The sequence below is a fragment of the Strigops habroptila genome, chromosome 16, assembly GCF_004027225.2.
Source record: "Strigops habroptila isolate Jane chromosome 16, bStrHab1.2.pri, whole genome shotgun sequence".
NCBI classification, from domain to species: Eukaryota; Metazoa; Chordata; class Aves; order Psittaciformes; family Psittacidae; genus Strigops; species Strigops habroptila.
The window spans coordinates 4,389,663-4,410,419 of record NC_044292.2 but is presented as its reverse complement, the minus strand read 5'-3'; the positions used below and the strand labels follow the sequence as shown (position 1 = coordinate 4,410,419).

Genomic DNA, 20,757 nt, shown 5'->3' with positions numbered 1-20,757 from the left:
TAGCACTGTAATAGCCTAATGCCCAAATAAGTTTGAGAGTTCTTCTGGTTTATTCAAGGTGCATCATTCATTGCTGTGTGATCATCCTGGAGTGTTCAAGTAGGACATTCATAGTATGTTTCTCTGCTTTGATGGTATGAGATATGCACACCAGAATCTCTTAGGAGAGCCATGTATTCTGGCAATGTTGTTGAAATATGATTGTGGGAGGCTTCTAGTAAAAAATGAATTACAGTGCTGTGTGTACCCCTGCATTTGGGATACATGCCTATACTAGTGTGTGGGAATGGATCTGTCATGACTTGGCTTTCAGACTTTGCTTTTGTGAGGGACCAAGAGCATAAGGACAGTCCGTGGCAGTGGCCTGGTTGCCCTGCACAAGGCAAGTCCGTGAGATTCAGTAACTTGGTCATGTATCCTGACCTCAGCCTTTTACTGTTATGGGGCTTTCTTGTGTTACATTTTCCTTATATTTCAATACTAGGGGTCTGGAGATTGGAAGAGAGGATAAGATAGGTCCCAAGTGCTATAGACTTGGGAATATTCTGCTTTAGAATATGATAAATATGTCCCTCTTGATCTGATGTCTTTGTAGAGCAGTGCTTCTGATGGGCACGAGATTCTGGGTTATCTCATGACCAGCTCTCTGGAGTTAACACCAAAAAAATCCACATGTAAACAGTTTCTTTACGTCATTACTTGATTTACCTACTGAAGGAAATAAGGAATTGCTAGCTTAGTGCAGGCTGTTGACAGTTCTCATGTTTCATATAGAGAAGATATCTGCCTTCCCCTTCAAAGACATGATATCTAAGGGGTATTCTTCAACAGTAGTCATAGTACAGTCTTAACTATCAGTTATAAATCAAATATCCTGCATGGTCCTTTCATAAATATTGGAATATGCTTTTAACTTCAGTAGGCTCTTTACCACTCATATTGCAGCAGTACCTTGTGATTAAAGTATTGTATATGAATAACTACTTCTAGTGCAGGACAAAATACCTGAGAACTCGGATGTAGATTTGTGTTTTGCTTTGACCATGCTATGCTCTCCTGTTCATTACTGTCATTTGCTTTGGCAGCTGAGACAAACACTGCAGCATTTGAGCCCAGCTTCAGCCTTCCCTGCTGTTCAACTGAACAATGAGCTTCTCATGAGCTGAGCAGGTGTTGAGTTCTTGAGCATAAACCAGAGTTTACAGACATCTTTGACTTCAAGGACCACATACAGCAGACCATGGTGTTTGGACTTGGAAGGATCATGCAGACCATTAAGAAACAGCCTAGTAGTGAGTGTTTTATAAGATGAAGTTTTCAGGCTAGTGTTTTGTTGCAGGGATATATATTGGGTAGATAATTGGATTCAAACCCTCACGACTGTTCTCTTTCGGACCTAACTGATGACTGGTACTTGAGGTCACATTTGACATCAATGTGCTGGAAGAGCAGAGTGCAAACAGGCTACAATGTCTGTATACCTCATTATGAGGCAAAACTGCAAAAATAACTGATTTCTATTATGTCTTACTGAAAAGAACGTATCACATTACCCCTAAGCTAAAATAGGAAACAGTTGAGTAACTAAAAACTGGCATGGCTTTTTTTCCGGCGCCGGTGAGCAGCAAAAGCTGTATCTTTATAGGAGGCAAAACTGTCCTACAGAGCTGCTTCTATTTTTGAGAACTGGGGCACTTGTGTTCCTACTTTGAAACATTTTCTGAGATTTGCTTTCTTAAATTAGCATTCCTCTGTAGTTACAGTACAGGAGCTCACTCCTAAAATCTTAGTCAAATGTGTAGGCTGCTGATCTCTTTTGAGAATGAGGGGAGGGAACTCAAACCATTTTGGGGAGTTTGGGACTTGGGAAGAGAGAAAGCAAAAGAAAAAGTGAACACATTTCTGTTCTGCCTAAATCTGATGGAAAATCAGGAATTCTGCTGGTTTTTTTGTTTTCTTCTTTAAGCTTTGCTACCAGCCCTGACTGAATTAGTCTTAATTTGATTGGAGGTTAATAAGCTCTATTGGGAGCTAATAGAATTTCTGAATGAGTATAATTGAATCCTTGTTCCTTCCTTCCTCTACTAGATTTTTAAGAACTCACCAACCCTTGCTTCCTTAACTCTACAAAGAGTTAACATTTTTAGGTGATGCTCTGTGAGCAATCTCATTGATGTCACTGAGTATGGAATTAAGCCTATTACCAGAGGGAAAAATTTGAAGTCGTTTATTCCAAAGGGATAGCTGGATTTAAAAATAACCAACCTTTCTCTGGTCGTGAAAGAAAAACCAAAAGCTCTTTTCACTGTTCATTCCACTCCAGCTCCCACAGCAAGCCAGTTTCATGGAAGGTAGGTAACCATTTGTTACTGGTTAGCAATTCCTGGGCTGTTTCTCTCCAGGTTTAGGCTTCATTACTAGACTCTTTCTAGCTTCATTATCAGTAAGGTGATGAAACTATGGTTGTATCTGAAGTGACCTCAAAGTTTCCATTAACTCTCAGGACTGAGTCTATTCCCATTCATAAATTGACAGTTAAATTGAAATTACCAACACACTGCTGCTACAATAGTATGAGCTACTTGTGTTGGTTAATTTAGCTTTGGAAGCTGAATTTCTTGGGCATATAAAGATGGCTCAGGTCCTTATACTATACTGCCTCCCTTTAGGTATCCATGGTTCCCTTGATTTCCCCCCAAATTACCTGTATTTACTGATGGTTGTGATACACACTTGCATTCTGGTTGTGCCCCTTACCATGATTTATAGCTGTTTTGCTCAAGTTCCTCATTAGCTCCTTTAAGGAGGAAACTTCTAGCAAACAATGCATCTGTGAATAGACTGATAGTACAGATAGGAAGGGAGGGACTTCTGCAGGGAAAATAGACAAGCTCACAAGTGCAGCCTGATGTGCTAAATGACTGAGGCGTTGTTCTTCCTCCTTTCCATATCTTTTGGTCTCATAAAACAATCCCTAAATAATCAAGTTAAACAATGGAAGAGAGATGGAAAAAAATCTGTCCACTTGAATTTATCAAGAGGAAATAAGTGTTATTACATAGAATTCATTTCCATGGATAAATCTGTTGAGAGAAAGGGAACTGTTAAGACCCCAACCACAGTTAAGACCCCAGCCACAGTTAAGACAAGCTTAGATGTACAGCTTGCTTCCAGTCCAAGTATTTGTCTATGAAGAGCTTTCCCATTTGTGGCTTTTTAAGAACATGAGAATGACACAACTTGGTTCTCCTCGATTTTAACCAGTTCTGGCTCTTGTGCTGAGAAACTTCTGGGTTTAACCAGGAAAACAGCAGTGCAATTAGAGGCAGGGTCAGTCACATACTTTGAAGAGGTTTTACTTCTCACTCTCCCAGGGCATGGCTGTCAAACCACCAACTGCCTCCAGTTCTGCAGAACCAGTAAATCCCACCCCTGTGTGCTGAGAGGGGCAGAGCATAAATGGGTGTTACTTTGCTTTCTAGAGGAGAGCTCCTGAACAGTCTGACTTGGGAACTACTCCCAGCAGAGACCTGAGGGATTTCTGCAGAGCTGTGTTTATCTAGAGAGGGACAGTGTAGAGCAGCAGGCTCCAATTTCTGGCTCACAGGTAACAACCTGCCCACAGAGCCCTGCGCTTTAACTCCAGCTCCTCTTGCCATACGGTCCCTTGGCTAACGTGAGGTGTTACTGCAGTGATTTACTGGGTAACTTGATCAGGGACTACACAAGGGATAACCTGTGCTTTAAAATCAGTGGGGAGGGTACAGTGGTGTAACTGGAGGGATGGTCCATTCTCCCCAGGCAGCTCCTGACAGAGCATCTAGTCTCTTGGAACTGTCTCTTCATCCTCTGCCCATTCTGTTTCCATAATTCTCTATCACAAAGCACAGCTATCCTTTGTCCTCAGTAATCAGAATCATAAAGTCATGGCATGGTTACATACAATGTAAGTTAGATTTAATTGCCTTGCTGCAGACCCCGTTGTTTCTGGTTTCATTTATGCCAAGTGGGCCTTGGGGGGGAGGACATATCCGCTCGCTGCAGGTGTGGGTTTAAACCCCTTTCCCAGGCTTAGGCCTGTCGCAGCACCAGCCCGGCCGCTGCAGCCGCCCTCACCGGGGTTCCTGGCTCCATCCCCGCCAGGGCCGGCACCCGGAGGCGCTGGGGCCGCTTCGGTCACGCAGCACGTCTAAATATAGCACGAAGCAGGGAGAGGGGCGCGGGGCCAGGCACGCCGGGGCTCCCCCCCGCCCCCCGGAACGGCTGCGGGCCCGCCGGCCGCCCCCGCGGCCACGATCTCGGCCTTTGCGGCGCTGACTCACGGCGCCGCCGCACGACTCCGGCCTTTCACGCCGCGGCCCCTCCCGCCCCTCGCCGTGACTCACGGCGCCCGCCCCCGCCGCGGCGGACCGGAGGGGCGGAGCGGGGCGGCCTCGCCGCGTACAAAGCGCCGCCGCCGCCGCCGAGGTCACAGCGGCGGCCCGCGTGTGCGTGTCGGGGGGAGAGCGGCATGGAGGGAGCCGGGGCGCTGCTGGCCCGCGGCCCCGCCGCCGGGTTGGGCGTCACCGTGTGCGCCGCCGCCGCCGGGCTGCTGCTCTACCGCATCGCGCGGAGGTAGGGCCGGGAAGGGAAGCGAAGGGAAGGGCGGGAGGCGGGCAATGGCCGGCCGGATGCGGGCCGCGGCGGCGGGAAGGCTCCGCGCGGGGCTCGGCGGGGTGTGGAGGCACCGGGTGGGGCTGCGGGGCCGGCTCGGGCTTGTCCCTCTGTCCCTGTGCGGTGCTGCTGAGCCGGGTGTTCGGGGGGAGGGACCCTCCCCGATCGTCCGCGGCAACAAAAACGTGTTGGTGAACGGCTGGGAGCGTTTTAACGTGTCCCCTTGGAATCGCTTCGTGCCTTTGTGTGCCAGAGCTGGACACCAAGGGCTTGCCGGCCCCCTGGGGGACCCGGAGCGTTTCCCCCCTCTAGCCGCGGTGTGCGGGTTTTCCTCTAGTTTTCGGACGTGTTTGAGCAGGGAAAGAGAATGTTTTGCTGCTTGCGGTGGTTGGTGTGGAGGTGAAAGCGTGAGCGCAGGGGGGACAGTGGGAGAGGGCCGTGGAGATAACAGGTATTCTAGTTCAGCGCCAAAACTTGGGCAATATGGTGGAATCAAAGATGACAGAGGAGTCAGAGTTATTAGTGACCAGAAGCCTTTGGTTATTTCTTAGTTGCACAGAAAGTTTCTGACCTTAGAATAAATTTAAACAGACCAATTGAAAATAAGGTTTGAGAAGCATCAGGAGAGAAGTCAGCATACTGATTTCATAAAAGGACTAAAGCTTAATTTGAAAGGAATGTAGGAATATATGGAATCGGAGGGACTTCAGCCTTTATAACAATAGACCTGAGCAGTCTGTTCATCTTCTGAGTGCTTCTGTAGGAGAAAAAAGCAGTCCCAAGGGCTCATTGCATTAAGGTTCACTTCCAGTTTACACATAGAGGTAGAAGCATGTTTCTGCATCCACAATAAAATACTTACGGTTTGCTCTAAAGCATTTGGTGTTCATGTAACCATCTAAATGGTCAGTGCTGCATTAGCCTATCTACAAGACTTGGCATTTCTATGGCATATTTAGGGCAGCTAGGAAATACTAATAGCCTAAAGCAATGCCCAGTGAAGCAGGCAGTGTTTCTTTGACCCAGTTGAGGCTAAGATGCATTTTGAGGGAAGAGATTGGTTTTGTTTTGCTTAAGTTCATCAAACGGTCTCTGGAATGGAAAGCATTTCTTCTAAGTCCTTGAAGGCTGCCAGTGAGCTGCAAATGTTTTCGGGAGATAACCTTGATAATTCTTTGGGGCTGCATATTTGTGTTTCTCAATGTTGTTCTGATGTTACCTGATTTCTTACTTTGCCTCGCTTAAATGAATGCTCCATCTGCCCCATTTTCAGCGTGAGTGCACTTACAGATCTAGCAAGATGCCTTTGCTACCCCCTGCAGAAAGGGAAACAAAACATATCAGAGCAGCCTAGTGCAAAGTAGTTCTGGAATATCTGTCAATATGTGGAGTTACACTTCAGTAACTGCGCCAGCACCCAAGACTGTGCTTTCGTATCAGGAAGAACAAGATTTGATGTCCAGGTATGCACAGGAACTCCTTAAACCTCAGGAGTTTGGGCCAGATAGGAAAACTGATGTCTTGTGGTCTTTCTTCAGGATCAGCTTGACTACTTGTTTGTTATCTATAGTTGGAAGTCAGGTTGCTGAATTCAGACTAGCCGCATTTCCTTCATCTTTTGTGCCTCTCCTGATTGTCAGCTACCGACTTGTCAGAACCAGTATAGAGTAACCCATGAGTATCTCTTTCTTGGGGCTCTTTGGGTCAGTGATGGCAGAGACTGCTCCTTCTGCAAGTCGAGATAAGCCGTCACTCGCACGAAGAGGCCAGTAGGAACTGTTCAGTTAGTTGAGAAGCCTGTCACGGATACTGAGATAGCAAAAAGAGGCACCTTTTCTGGAAGATCCTGTCCTGATGGACTGATTTCTCCAGGTACTAAAGTATGCTAAAGCTGCAGTTTCATGAAGACAGCTTTTGAGGGAGACAGCACAGGAGGTGGTTATGACTGCGGGTCTGTGTCCCTGCCTCGGTCCACTGGGCACCTTTTTCCCTGTTAGAAGGCACCAAGTCTGGCTCTTGGGAAAGGGGATAGGCTGCATTATAACCTATTGAATACTTACTAGAAATCTGGTCCTGTGGCTGAATCTTCAACCCTCTCTGCAACTGCTAGTTCTGAGCTAATGCATCTCTGATATCCTTTGCCTGCTGGTATCTAGACAGCTGTGATGTGTTTTTCTCATGTTGGAAAATGGGGTTTAGCATCAGGTCTGTGCTGGCAGACCCCTTTATTGATAGGTGATGGATATGGGCACAACCTGGAATCACAGCAGCTCAGGGAGCTGCCACCCAGGAGCTTCCCTGTCTGTGAGCTTCTTAACTCACAGACCGTGCTGAGAGTACTGTGCCATGGCCTGGGTCTGTACCTTGGTTATGTCAAACTGCCATCAGATGTTGTTCTGATCAAAACTGGTCTGTGCAAAAGAGCTTCTTTTCCTAGTGTGGGGTTTTTTTTTTCCTTCAGATTTGCTGGCATAGCTGTTTGTATAATGGCTTTGTAATGCAGTTGTGCCAGAATGAAGAGTGTTGCTTTAAGTGCTTTTAATGGAGAATTGTTTTTTCTTTTAATCCTTGGCAGAGGGTGAGGGTAACCCAGTGAAGAACTGCACATCCACTTGAGAATATGGAAACCCAAACATCTTAATCTTCTGACCTAGCAGTAAATGAGGGGGGAAATAGAATGAGGGCTAAATAAAGTATTAACAATCCATATTATTATTATTATTATTATTATTATTATACTTGCACTTATCAGGGAGAGTGTTGTTCTGGCAAGCCATTAAAAGTGTGGAATTAAGCATGACCTTAAAGGCATGCATAAATGGGAATAGTGGAGACTGTTGGGAGTTGTAACATAAGAAGGAACTTGTCTTCCTTCCAAGAGAGGCACAAACTAGTTGCTAAACAGTGTTTGTCAATGGCTCTACCTGCAGTCTGATTTTTGTTACCAAACTAAAGGAGTCCGATAGCCTCTCACAAAGGAGTGTTTTATATCGGACATTTAGGTGTTGATCTCCTAACTGAATTTACTCCCATTGTCCCCCCAGTGTTGTCTTGAGCAAAGATCTACCTGCAAAACAATTTGTCCAAACCTGGGAATGTTTTCTAGCTTCTTTGGGTGTGCAGCCCACATCCTGAGCTAGCACAGCAAGCCAGCTCTTAGTGGAATCTTTCTACACAGGAATTCAATCACTTCTTGTTGTTCGAGTTTTATTTTGTGGGGTGGTTCTTTGCCCAGTGAAGCTGGTTCAGGTTTATACAGTGTTAGATTCTAAACTCCTTCGGGGTGATTTGCCTAGTGTTTCACAGGGGTAAGTGCTTAGTTTTGCATTGCCTGTCTGCTCATAACAGAGTATCTGACTTTGGCAGCAGTGTGTGCTCTAAGTTACCATGTTCAGCCGCTGCCTGAATTCAGTCAAGGTATATACAATACCAAAGTCATTAAATCTGTATTTGAGAGTCCTTCCAAATGCAGTACATGGTTTTTGTTTTTAAAGTCATGCCCAGTTACTAGAAAATTAGCACCCTGCCTACACGTTCTTGCCTGAAATGACCTTTGTTGGCTTTTTCCCTTCTTGTTGCATACAACAGGTTGGGAACTTCTGATTTTTTTGCATCTATTTCTATGGCAACAGATTATAAGTTCACAAAAGGAAAGGCTTATTGCTTTTTATCCTAAACAATCCAGGACTTAGCAGTTTCTTTTGCATACATTGTGAGAATGAAGGGCTGCTGTGTAACCCTCAGTAGCACTTCCTCAGCATCAAGAGAGAAATGGAGTCCTCTTTGGAAAAGGTGGGAAGATCTCAAGTATATTAAGATTGTTCTCAGATAGTGTTTGACATTGGTTCTTTGTTTGCTTTATAGCATGTATGCTTTGCTATCCTTTTTGGTGTGTGCTTTCCTCTTCTGTGTTACCTTTGAAATTAGTGCTTCTACCTTCTCTGTCATGTCATGGAAGTTAGAGCCTGGTGGTAGGTGGGGACTGAAGTGGTGTCTGTCTTATTTCCATGGGTGCCAGAGGGTGGTGTCACATGAAGGTGACACCTTCAAGGGCCAGTGCAATAACCTGCATCAGAGGATGGAGTTTAGGTTGTGTTTGCTATCAAAGTCTATGCTCGCGGTGCAGTAGGATTTGTATTTTGGTGGTTGACATACTGAAACTTAAGTGTTGTATTTTCATAGCTTTTACACCTATGATGGTGAGATAAAACTAGTACCAACAGGTATTGCAGGTGTCCATTCTTCCTGTGGCTGTGGACAGCAGTAGCTCTTGGATAACTTGGACTAGCAGCCTTGATTTCTGTCTGCTTTCAACTTTCTCTTTCTTTGCCTGTCAGTTTTAGTAGCAGTATTTTTAACTCAGATGACTTACTGGTTTGAGCCCTCTTGGCAATGAAGAAAGTTGAGCAGTGAATATTCATTTTAAGAGGGGTTGTGGGTGTGTGCATCTATTTTGAGATGAGAATCTGTCACCCTAGTAGCTCCAGCTATTTTCTTTCAGCATCTGGCAGGGAAGCCACTGTGCACTCTGGCTTCTTAGGCTTCAGTTCAAGCTTATCCTCATCACTAGTACTGAAACAGGAGGCCTAAGCATCACCTGAGGGTTTGGTCTTTTATGGACCAAGTTTCAGAACATGGTCTATGGAAATGGGAGTGGGGTTGTAAGCATCCAGCTGCAGAGGTCGTGGCTAAGAGAGAAGCCAGCTTAACTTAAGAGGAGACCTACCTGCCCATTTAGTTGCAGGTTGTCAGACAGCATCTCTGCAGTATCAGAAGGTGTTTCTCTAGAGAATGTTGTAGCAGAAGAGAACATGTCCTAGAGCAGGAAGGAGAAAGAGACGTTGCTCTCATCTGGTGAGCACTTTGGCTGCTGTGACTTGCATTCCAGGCCCTTGGTGAGCCTGCTTTTTGCTTTCCCTGCTACTTCAGAAGCTGTCCATGCTTATTGCTTGCTGGAGTTGGGCAGCAAAGGGTGATGGCAGCTGGGTCCATCTGTCTGCATAGCTGCCATAGCAAGTCCCTGCCTGGACTTTGCCTGAGCAGCTGCCCTCCCTTGGAGGTGTGATTGGGTTGGTTCTGATAAACCCAGACAACTGGGCTGAGTTGCCTTAACCTGCCAGGAGGCTTCCTCTTGGATGTTGCACCACGTTTCAAGACAATTCAGACCTTTAGCAGGCAAGCTCAAGGGTCAGGCCACCGAAGTTCTGTGCTCAAACCTCTGTCACAACCTGTTGCAATGGGGCCATGTCACAGCTGGTTCTCTTGTAGTGAGTGGTGTTTTAACAGGATTCTGTTAAAGAACAAAGGGCTCATGGATCCAGGTCATTAGTTTTTTCATCTCTTCCAGTGCATAAAAACTGGGTGTTGATTCCTCAATTCCTTATGTGTCTAAAGCTCTGAAGAAACAGCTTTTTGCAGTGCCTGAACCTTAGCATAATTTGATATCCTTCTTTCTAACGGGCAGGACGGATAGAACTGTAACCATGAGCCCATTTCCTAGTTTTCTGGGTACCATCATATGCAGTTCTTGTGGATCCTAACTTCCACTTCCCAGAATCCTTGCATATTTTGACACTGTTGATTATGGAGACGACTTGCACCCCCAAATATGCCCCTGAAAAACAGTGAAGTGGGTTATTCACAAGGTGGTTATTAAAGTTCTGGCATGTCCATGGTATTAGCACAAAGAGATGAGCATCAGGCAGAATTGATTCCTACTTTCATAGTCCATCTTTTCACTGCTAAAGTGACTACTCTGAGTCATAGCATCAAACATGCTGAATGGGAAGATTGATTGTTATTCCAGCCTCTCTTGCATTTCCCTGTTTGAAAGCCATCACTTTCCCCTACATCAGCTGAAATCAGTGCCTGACATGTTTCCTTCCCTAACAGGAAGAAGCCCACACACGTGACGGTGAACTGCTGGTTCTGCAATCAGGACACGGTAGTGCCATATGGGAATCGCAACTGCTGGGATTGCCCCAACTGTGAGCAGTACAATGGGTTCCAAGAGGTACGGGGACAAATTGCTTGATGGGTGGCTGGGAAGGTGCATGGTGCATGCCCTGTGGAATGGGCCTTGTGGGGAAAACCCTCCTCCTCATCTAAGGTGATCCAAGCCCAGTACAGATGAATATCCAGGGTTTTGACAGTGGTAGATCTGTGCTGAGCGTTTGTGAACTGATCACTTGATAAAATTTGAGGAAGAATCCTCTGTACTGGGATGTGCTGATGTAGAATGGTAAAGGCAAATTTTTCTCTCTTGCTTCAAAGGGCAAAAAGTGCCTGAAGAGTTTTTCTTTTAATACATGGAACAGTTATTCCCTGGTTTTGCATTTAGAACAGCTGAATTGCTGTATTTAGGGTATTAAATAACAAAGCCGGTCTTAAGCCAAAATCCACCCCCACCAGCTGCTTGCAATAAGAGTACAGAACAGTGGAGGAGGGAGAAGATTTGAAGCATTTTGTCTCTTATTTCCTTTGTTGCATAGGTGAATGCATGGAGCGTAGAGCTCCTGACAGAGCTCAAGTATTCTTGTTATCGATCAGAGGATATCGAGTGTTGAGTTTATGATCTCATGTTTGCTTTCCCTCCTGCCTCCCCCTTTGCTTCTTGTCAGAATGGAGACTACAACAAGCCCATCCCTGCTCAGTACATGGAACACCTTAACCATGTTGTCTCGGGTTCTATGACTTTCTGTGATCCTACCAAACCACAGCAGTGGGTGAGCAGCCAAATTCTGCTTTGCAAGAAATGCAACAATCATCAAACCACAAAGATCAAACAGCTGGCTTCATTCTCAGCAAGGGAGGAGGTGAGTGTTCCTTAGGGACTGGTGGCACAGGAGAATGTTTGTCCAAGGCATTCCAGTGCATGTATCTGCTATTTCTGCTCTGTTTAATTCCATGCTGCAGCCTAGTAAGCAGGAGAGAGAGGAATTTTTCAGTGTGCTGTGGAATGATGCTCCAGTAGTCTTCAGAAGCAGTATGTGGCACTCCAGTGCAGAGGTTACTGATTAGTGTTGCAAACTTACCTAATCCAGCTCCGAAGCCAGAATGTAATAACCTGTTCCAGATGGACACTGGAAGTTGAAGCTCAAGCCCAAAACCAAACGTGTACGTTGCTGAGATCAGCTTACACCTCCAGTACTTACATTGACCCAGCTGAGCTTACAGCATCTGGGAGGCACAACAGCCTGCTAATCACCTTGAAGCCTTAATAGATTTTGTTTTTCCTGAGGCCTTGGCTGTGCTGCTGTGCTTTTACTAGTGGAGTGAGAGAGGAATCCTGTGCAGCCACATCATCTCCCTGGTTAGGCATTCGTGCCTAGGAGGGCAAAGGGATTTTACAGTTACAGCAGCAGGATTTCCTGCTGAGCAACTTCTTGGCCTTCCCGTTACTTAATATGCGTGGAGGATAGAGGGGTTTCTCCTTCATAGTTTCATGGCTCCCAGGGTTTCATGCACTGAATTCATGCACTCCTTTGCTTTCAACTATGGTAAAGCCTTGGGGTTTTAAGACTGTGCTATAGTGGGATGCATTCATCCTCTGGGTTGCCTAATCCAGTCTGCTTTGTGTAACCGTAATGAATTTAATCAGCATGACTCAGGGAACAGATATAAATTTGATCATGAGAACTTCATTGGCTGATTCCCTTTTTTCAGCTTTATTTCTAGTCCCTGCCCCTTGCCAGACCTATTCACTTGCTCAGCTAACGCCAGCCTTTGGCCCCTTTCTAGTCCTTCAGTGCGCTGCAGTGTCTGTGCCAGCTCAGAAACATAGGACTGTGTTGTGCAACATAGATAGGTTTATCGGTGACAGGAGCGGCCTCTCAGCATTGCTGGCCTGTCCAGTAAGGGATGAGTCTGCTGCTACTGGTCTCATCCATGTGATTCCTTCTCGATTCCAGCAGATGGAGCCTGTGAAGCTGCTGCAGCAAGTCCTCAAGCAGCTGCAATGCATCTTCGTACTTCCCTCTCCCAAAGAAGCTGCATGCTCTCAGCTGTGTGCTTTTGGTACAAGGACCTTGAGAGAGGCTGAGGTGGAGATGGAAAAGCCTTAGAAGCCTCCGTGATAAGAGATGTGTGCACTATAGTGACACTGAGAAATGTACCTTTGACCCTACTCGCTGTTTTTACAAGCGCTGTTAATGATTTATGCAGCTCATCTCGCCAAGGCCTTCAAACAGTGACAGCCTTTGAGCCTGGGGCTGAGTTTTGGGAGGAGCTTGTTCCTTTCTCCAGCAGAGTGCTGTGAAGGGCAACATGTCTTTTGTGTCCACTCATTTGAGGAGGGGAAGAGCAATGCTAGTATTTGATCTCCTGTATTGAGTTCATAAGGTCTTGATACCGGGCCACAGAAATTCACCATCCTGAAACTGGGTCAGAGCAGCCTTCTCAAGGGCTGTTTTGTCTTCTGGGAGCTGTATGCAGAGTTGGTTGTATGGCTGGCCTGCAGCTTGGTCACTGTTCAGGCCTGGTTTCAGGGGGCTCTTCCTCTGGAAACTGGAAGCATTCCTTGCTCACATGTCAGTAGCAAGAGTAGTGGTTGAGGGACCTGCAGTTCTCACCTACTTTTCCTCTCCTATTCTCTCACCAGAACAAATATGATGAGGAGATTGAGGTGTACAAGCACCACCTGGAGCAGACCTACAAGCTGTGCCGACCGTGCCAGGCTGCTGTGGAGTATTACATAAAACATCAGAACCGGCAGCTCCGGGCGCTGCTGCTCAGCCACCACTTCAAACGCCGTGAGACAGACAAGACCTATAGTCAGGTACATGTGGGAGAGAGGAGGGAATTTAGGGGGTAGTGAGGAGAGCTGGAAGGAAAATAGCGGGACAGGCAGAAAGGGGGAAGAAGGGAAGCCAGTTTGTGACTACAATGCAGGAAACTATAGATTACAGGGGGAAGACAAGAACGATGGGAAGTGAATTATGACCACCTCTTTCCCTCACTGCCCTGCCTGAGCTTGGCTTCTGCTCATAGCTCTGGTGTTTCTCTTGGCTAGTCTTCAACATCCCATGTGGTGTCAGTACAGAGACTTAAAAGGACTTGAGCAAAACTGTCCAGTAAACCCTATAGTCTGGAAGTGCTTCATAAAGCACCATTTCAAAACCTTGTTGGAGTTCATTCAGGTTTTGACAAAGTCTTTCTCCCTTTCTCTGCAGAATTTATGTTCATCCACCTCTTCTGCTTCCATAACCACACCAGCTCAGGTGATACTTCTGCGGTTTTTGGCCTTCCTCAGCTGTGCTTTCCTGGTTCTGATGGCCTTGTACGGGTCAGGCGACCCCTTCTCACTCAGCACAGCGCTCCCTGCTCCCATCTCCTCTGGCCCAGCATCCACTCTGAACAGGACTGGCACAAGCTCACATGGAGACTTGGAAAATGACTCTTCCATGACGGTGGCTTGCTGGCGGGAGCTGCTCCACCTGCTTCCAGAACACATGGTGGAGAACCTGAGTGCAGCATGGGCTTACGGGAAGAACCACCAGATTGCAGTCGCTGTCCTTGGGCTCTTCACCTGCCTGCTGGCCATGTTCTTAGCTGGGCGGATCAGGTGCGTGGGCTCTTCTCTTCTGGTTCACTTAAAGAACAACTGCATTATGTTGGAGGTCTTCTGCCTTGTCTTGACTCTGTGAACCAGGGGGTGAACATGTGCCAGAGTGGCACATGTAGTATTGGGTGGTACCGTTCTCCTTGTTATTCTTTGAGTTGCTGGCCTGCTGGATGGCAACAGCAGAGCTTACTTTGGATCTATGCCTTGGTTTGTTCCAATTTAATCTTGAGTTACCATGAATGAACAACTCCCAGCGCAGCTCTAACCTGGTAGAAAATGGGACTGACCTATTCAGGTACTTCACTGCAGCAGTGGCAAAACCATAGTAAGAGATAATAGATAACCTGCTCAGTCTGTGTACTCTCCCCACCTTTTCCCCATCTTCCCTTCTTCAGGACCAAGGCGGGTTCGTTGGTGTTTAAACTCTTACCTTGTCTCTTGTTTGGTTTCTTTTTGGCATTGCAGGCTCCGGAGAATCGATGCGTTTGCTTCAGTGTTGTGGTTCGTAGTGATGAGTCTGCATTTAGCTGAGAGGTACCTGAAGACAGAAACACCCAGCTGGCTGGACACAGCCAAATTTGGCACCACATCCTTGTGCTGCTTGGTGGGCTTCACCGCAGCAGTGGCCACGCGGAAGTCAACGGGCCATCGGAGATACCGGCCCCGAAGGTCAGAGCCCGAGCAGTGACGCTGGGGGAAGGAGGAAAAAAAGCCTTGTGAACTCTTTGCGACTGGTGCTTCTCTCTCCTCTTTTGAGTTTCCCTTCCTCTGTTCCTTTTTTTTTTTGCTGTTGTTTTTTAATTAGATAAGCAGTGAAGATCTTTTCTTCCTTTTTAGATCTTATTTTGTTTCCCATCCTTGCTTCCCACTGTGCTGGCTGCTTGGAGCATTTCCACTGGTGCTAGCCATGGAAGCTACTCCTGCTGCCTCCATTCTCCCTTCTTCCTGAATCCTACGTCAGCAGTGCAAATATCCAACTTCCCTAAAGCCAATTCTTCCAGCAGCTGCTTCACAAACTGCTCCATAAATGCAGCCTCCTTCCCATTCTGCTCCTCCAGCCAAAGAGATTCTGGCTTCTCCTCTCCTTCTGGTTCTTCTCACTGCCTGTCCATCCTTAGCCAGTCACAGAGGAACCCTCTGCCTTGATCCGCCATGGGGCCCAGGCCACCTTCGGTTTTCTAATGGTGCTGGTCGTTTTAATATTGAACTGATGGGAACTTGCCTCTGGATTCCAAGTCCTCGTAACGTGTGCTGTAGTGACACTGCATGGTGTGCAGGCATGCGAGGGAGGGGTGTCCATAACCTGGTGGTTCTTGCCTTCTACTGTGTAGCATCACTTAACTGCATGCTCTCGCTCTGCCATTCTCCTGTGACTCCTATTTTAAGTGGAGAGGCATCCTTAAGTGCTTTTAACTGGAACTTCAATAACTTCCTTAAAAGTGTGCTTTAAAAGGTTCTGTAGCTCAGGGTGTCAATTGAATATCTGAGAGTGCTCAGCTGGTTTAGGCTAAAATTTCAAATCTGCCAGTGGCTGTTGCTTTCAATGTTGGTTCTCTTTGGGATTTTAACCCACCCCCTGAGGAGCATCTGTGTAAAAGCACAACTGGATAAAAATGTGAATGTGCCTCCACTTCTGTAGCCTTAGAAGGAGAAGAAATATGGGACTAACAATCTCATGGTGTATGGTCAGCTTTCATTGTACATCACTACTTACCCAGTCAATGGTTGAGAACACAGATTAGGAGGATGTGCTATAGGAAGGGGTGGGAGCCTCTGCTGCAGGCAATAGAGATGGATTTTTCTTGTTCCTTGGAGGGGTTCTCTTTTGAAGTCTGGCATTGATGCTAATGCTGCTGAACAAAGGGGTCTGGAAATTGGGATTTGGAGTTGAGCGCCTGGCAGTCCTCCACTGAAAGCTGGGATAACTGGTTGTTACTGTGTGGGGAGGAAGGAGCTTTCAGCTGGTTTGGTTTTTGTAGGATTAACTTGTTGGGGCCTCTTAGGATAAGCAGTCTGATTATCCTGCAGTGGTTTTTGCAAGGCACTCCATGAGTTTCTCATGCAGATTTAGGTCTTTTGAGAGGAAATAGCATTGTTACGGGAGATCTGCTATTTTCTGGTCAGAACAGCACAATGGAACTTGCCACATTAATGGCCTGCCAGAAGTTAATTGGGAGTCTTGATCTTCCTATGTACAAACTCTCAAATAGGAGCTCTCATTATGAAGTATCCGCATCTCCTGCTGAACAGTTCAGACACTACTGGATGCTGCAGATGCTGGTGAAATTCCAGAATCTTTTTTAAATGAAACAAAAGGTATTGTATAGCTTTGCATAGTTGATGTTCTTCAAACCGGTATCATTGTGAAAGCAGAAAGGTAGCACTACCCAAAGCTCTGTAGAGATTCAATAACAATAAGCCAAGTTGAGGGTGTCATGGGAAGGTTCAGCTCCTGGCTGAAGGTCCATGTGCCTCTAACTTAACAACTGGCATGGGAAGGGGACGCACAAATCTGCTTCCCACCTGTGCTCTCCTTTGGAACTTCCTTCCAGTGCCTTCAGATAACTGCAATATCCACCTCCAAGCAAAGAGAACACCTTTCTCCATTCTGGTGCTTGTCAATGGTGCTGCTCTGAGGGTTGTTTACTTACTTATCCGCAACAGGAATCCAGCATCTGCAAAGTCTGGTTCCACTCTTCCGTGTTCCCATCACTTACCAATCCTGACCCAAAAGGTTTGTCTTCCAGCTCACAGTCACGCATTGTTTCTTGTTCCAGTCTCAGACTTCCAAAATGCTAAATTATAACCATTATGTCCCATTTTCCACTAGGACACTATTGAATTTAGAGATTTGTTTCAAAGTAAATACTACAACAAGCCATGTGACTTCATCAAAGCAGGAAAAAAAGCCAGCAGGGTCCTCAGTGCTGGGTTAGACTTTCACAGTCCCTCTGGTACCTCTTTCCTACTCACCATTAGGAGGTTTAATGGGAAACATTCCTTAAAAATCCAGTCTTTTTTTCTATACCTATCAACCTATGGGAGCAGGGAGCAATGTAAAGACAGCAGTAAGCTGGGGAAAGGACAGGAAGTGGAAGGAAAAGAAAGGAGGACACTCATGATCTTGCCTATGGATGTGCTGTCACTGTCTACTCAGCGTTCCTTTCAGTGCAGCGATGGCTCTAATGCTTTCAGCCCTGGAGAACTCCTCACTGCAGCAGCCCTTCCAATGCGGCTGTTCTGCAGCCCAATTAGTGGATAAAGCCACCTAATGTAGTGGGCACTGGAACCAAAGCCAGTGCCTGCTCTGTTGTTCTCTAAACAAGCTGCACAGAAGACCCAGGAAACCTTGAACTGTTATGTCCATTAAGTGAAATAAGACATACCTAGTCTCTTTTTTTCCTTTCTCCTTTCTTCCTGCTTCAGTACTTTCAAGTTTTCCCCATAAACGTAGGAAAAGATCGTTTCTATTTAGCTGTGATTGTCTTGTACACTACAGGCTGTCCTGAAAGTTCCTGCTAGCTTCTAGCACATGAACATACCTGGTGTGGCAGAGGTGAGCAGTCCCTCTTGCTGCTGTCAAGTATGTCCAAGTGATGGGAGGACTCTCATGTTTAGAAGGATATATTGAGACTGCTAGAAGGAGGAGAGGGGAATGAGCACCTGACAAACTTGCAGTGTGTGTGATGGTCATGGCAATGTCATGCCTGATTTCTCATGGCAATATCTTCTTTTTAATAAGAATAAAATGAATCTGTCCAAATTTTCTTGCCCAGTAGCAAAAGAAACACTCTCCCTCTAAAGATGTTCGTCAGCCTCTGCCCATGTTTTGCTTTCAGGAGCTGAAAGTCAAAGCTGTATTAAGTTTCACTTTATTCTGTTTCATGTGGCCTCCTGTGTCTTTTGAGCAGCTATTTTCCTCCCTTCTTTTTAGCAGCACCTTTTGGGTTTTTTCCTTTCAATTTAAACAAGGCCCATCTTTGGGCTCTCTGGGGTCTGGCGCCTTTTACCATGTTTTGCTGTTAAGTGCTACCTTGTTTGCCTGTGCCTGATCTCTTCTATTCTCTTCCCTTTTCTTCCTGTGCAGTACTGGGATGGGGAGCATGGACACTAGGCAGCAGGGACAGGCAGGTGGTAGAACTGTGGGATTTACACTGTGAAACCTGAATAATACTGTTAAGAGATGGTTTAGCTCTGTTTACACAGCAAGTGCAAATCTATACCCAGTTTAAAATCTTGTCCTCTGGGAGATCTGTTACTTGTGACATGCAAGCAAGAAATCCATTTGTCTTCAAACAAAAGTCTTTATGCAGATTAATACAAACAATGTATTTTTACAAGTTGAACTAATTTTATATGTCAGAACATCAGAAAAGGACTTTATTTCATGGCCAACCTGTACAACTGATGGCCTGGTCTCTGTGGTGCTTTGTCCACTACTTTTGGACTCATAATTGGAAAGATTTCTCACAAAATAACAAAACACATTGAAATGTGGTTCAATTTTAATGCCAAAGAAGCTTTTGTCTTTGCTCAGGTGTCACCTTATTTTCCCACTTCTTGGTGCCTCAGCATGTCTGTGCTGCTGCTTCTAAAAGCAACCAAAAACCTCAGAGCTGCAAAAACAAACTTGCAGCAATTGGATTTGTGGTCTTTTAGAGACTCTGATGCTGACAGTCTCCTCTCTTTCTGCTGTTCTCACATGCTTTGTCTCACTTGCTTTTGCTGATGGAAGAGGATGATTGATCTTTTGAAGGAGAGGGGGGAAAAAAGGAGTAGAAAGGTGTTCTATTTCTATAACCTGCTAGCATTCCATCTGTACCCATTGCATCTCCTTAGACAATTAAGCCTGAAGATCAGTTATAAGTTGGCAGTATTTCACTGTTAACTGCTTCTGGAGGAAACGAGGTTAAAGCACCCTCGAATCACAGAATGGTTTGGGTTGGAAGGGACCTTAAAGATCATCCAGTTCCACCCCCCTGCCACAAGCCTTTACTGTTCCTGCAATACACTATTTCAATGCCAAATAGACTATTCTAAACACTGTGCCATTCTGTAGGTTCTGTATGGAAGGTGCTTTACCAACTTTGCATTTTTTACTTGTGGTTCAGTGAGGATATAACTCAGCAGTGAGATCTGTCATCTAACCCTGCCTGACTGCTGCCCCCAGTGAGTCCAGCAGAAGAAAATGTATGCTTCCAGCTCAGGTATTTTGGTGCCAGTCCAACATCTGAGCACAGTGCTGCCAGCTTCCTGAAGCTGAGGTGCTATTTTGTATGACACATGAGTATACATTTCCTGCTGCTGAGGGGGTAGTAGCTAAACAGAGCTTGTAACTTTCTAACGTGGCTGACACAATAATCATCCAGAACCGATATGCTGTGAGCTCAGTGCTTTGAGCTTCTTATTTTCACTTAGTTGGACTCTTATTTCAGGCCACAGAGAAATGTGTAATCTGTGGTCACCAGATGCAGCTTTGTTGCCCGAGGATTCTCCCAGCCATGCAGGCCAGAACATGCAAACATCTTAATATGATTAGAGGTTTTTAGCCCAAAAACCTCTAATTTCGGGTGCTACTTTTTTACACTGGCCGTAGGCTGGGTGTCTGGAGCAGAGGATGGTACTGCAGAATGCAGCTCAGGTGGGGAGGGTTTGTGTGTCGCTAGAAATCAAATGTGCTCCAGCCTAGAGTGGCTCACTCTGGCTCTCACAGTGGCTGTGGCTGATCTGCCAACTCGGAAGCATCTTGTACCCTGCCCAGCAGAGCTGGACATATAAAAGGGCCGATGGGAGTTCATTAAGTGCCTTTCCCTGGACAAGGTTTTTGACAACACTGTGTTGCTCTGCTTCAGTGGAGCTGATGCAGCTGCAGCTTGGGACAGCAGTGCCTGTATGTCTGCCAGGCTGGTGCTTTTGTCCTTCACGTGCCACCAGTGAGTGTGGCTGTGAATAGGAGGACACTTGGGCTGCACTCTTAAGTTTCTGAGCAGCTCTGCAGACTATAGGGGGGTTGAGGGAAAACCCAGAGCAACCAAGTGAGCATCTCTGCTGCTGCTGCTGCTTCTGGTCTTCCTGAAGCCCTCACTGACATCACTGCATGCAAACTGACGCCTTTGTGGCCCTTTACAACTCTAAATGCTCTATATTTATATCCCATTCTTTCCTTTCTATTAGCTCCTCCTTGCCTACATCTGTGCTTTGCATGCCCTAGTGGACTGAGCTTGGGTATGTCAAAGGCTGAGGGCAAGAGGGGGCTATAAAAATGGTGTAGTGGTGTTTTATTTTGGCCTTATGACTATTTTTCCAGTACGCTGAGATGATGTGAAGCTAATAATCATGCTTAGATACTGTAGAAAGTATGTATTCATGTATTGTGGATAAATTATTTATACTCTTATAAAAAATTAATATAATTAATAGCCAGATGATTGCTCAAGACTGACTCCACTCCTGAAAGCAGGGAGCTGTGGTATATGGCTTTGCTTTGGTTTTTAAAGAGATGCTTTTGAACTTGTGTGCTGTCACATATAACCTGCCAGTTC

At 46.0% G+C, this 20,757-nt stretch overlaps 1 protein-coding gene across 3 annotated transcripts in view; it reads left to right on the top strand.

The window, feature by feature from the left end:
- TMEM201 (transmembrane protein 201) overlaps positions 1-20,757 on the top strand; it is a 33,888-nt gene that overhangs the window by 341 nt on the left and 12,790 nt on the right. The window contains exons 1-6 of one of the 3 annotated variants that reach the window (XM_030507667.1): positions 55-1,289; positions 10,546-10,666; positions 11,274-11,468; positions 13,253-13,429; positions 13,824-14,215; positions 14,681-14,884. In XM_030507667.1, the coding sequence (XP_030363527.1) occupies positions 11,310-11,468; positions 13,253-13,429; positions 13,824-14,215; positions 14,681-14,884 (932 nt within the window). In that variant the 5' untranslated portion in view covers positions 55-1,289; positions 10,546-10,666; positions 11,274-11,309. Of the gene's footprint in view, positions 1-54; positions 1,290-4,391; positions 4,615-10,545; positions 10,667-11,273; positions 11,469-13,252; positions 13,430-13,823; positions 14,216-14,680; positions 14,885-20,757 lie in introns of those variants that run through there. The other 2 variants (XM_030507665.1, XM_030507666.1) reach the window with 2 other exon arrangements.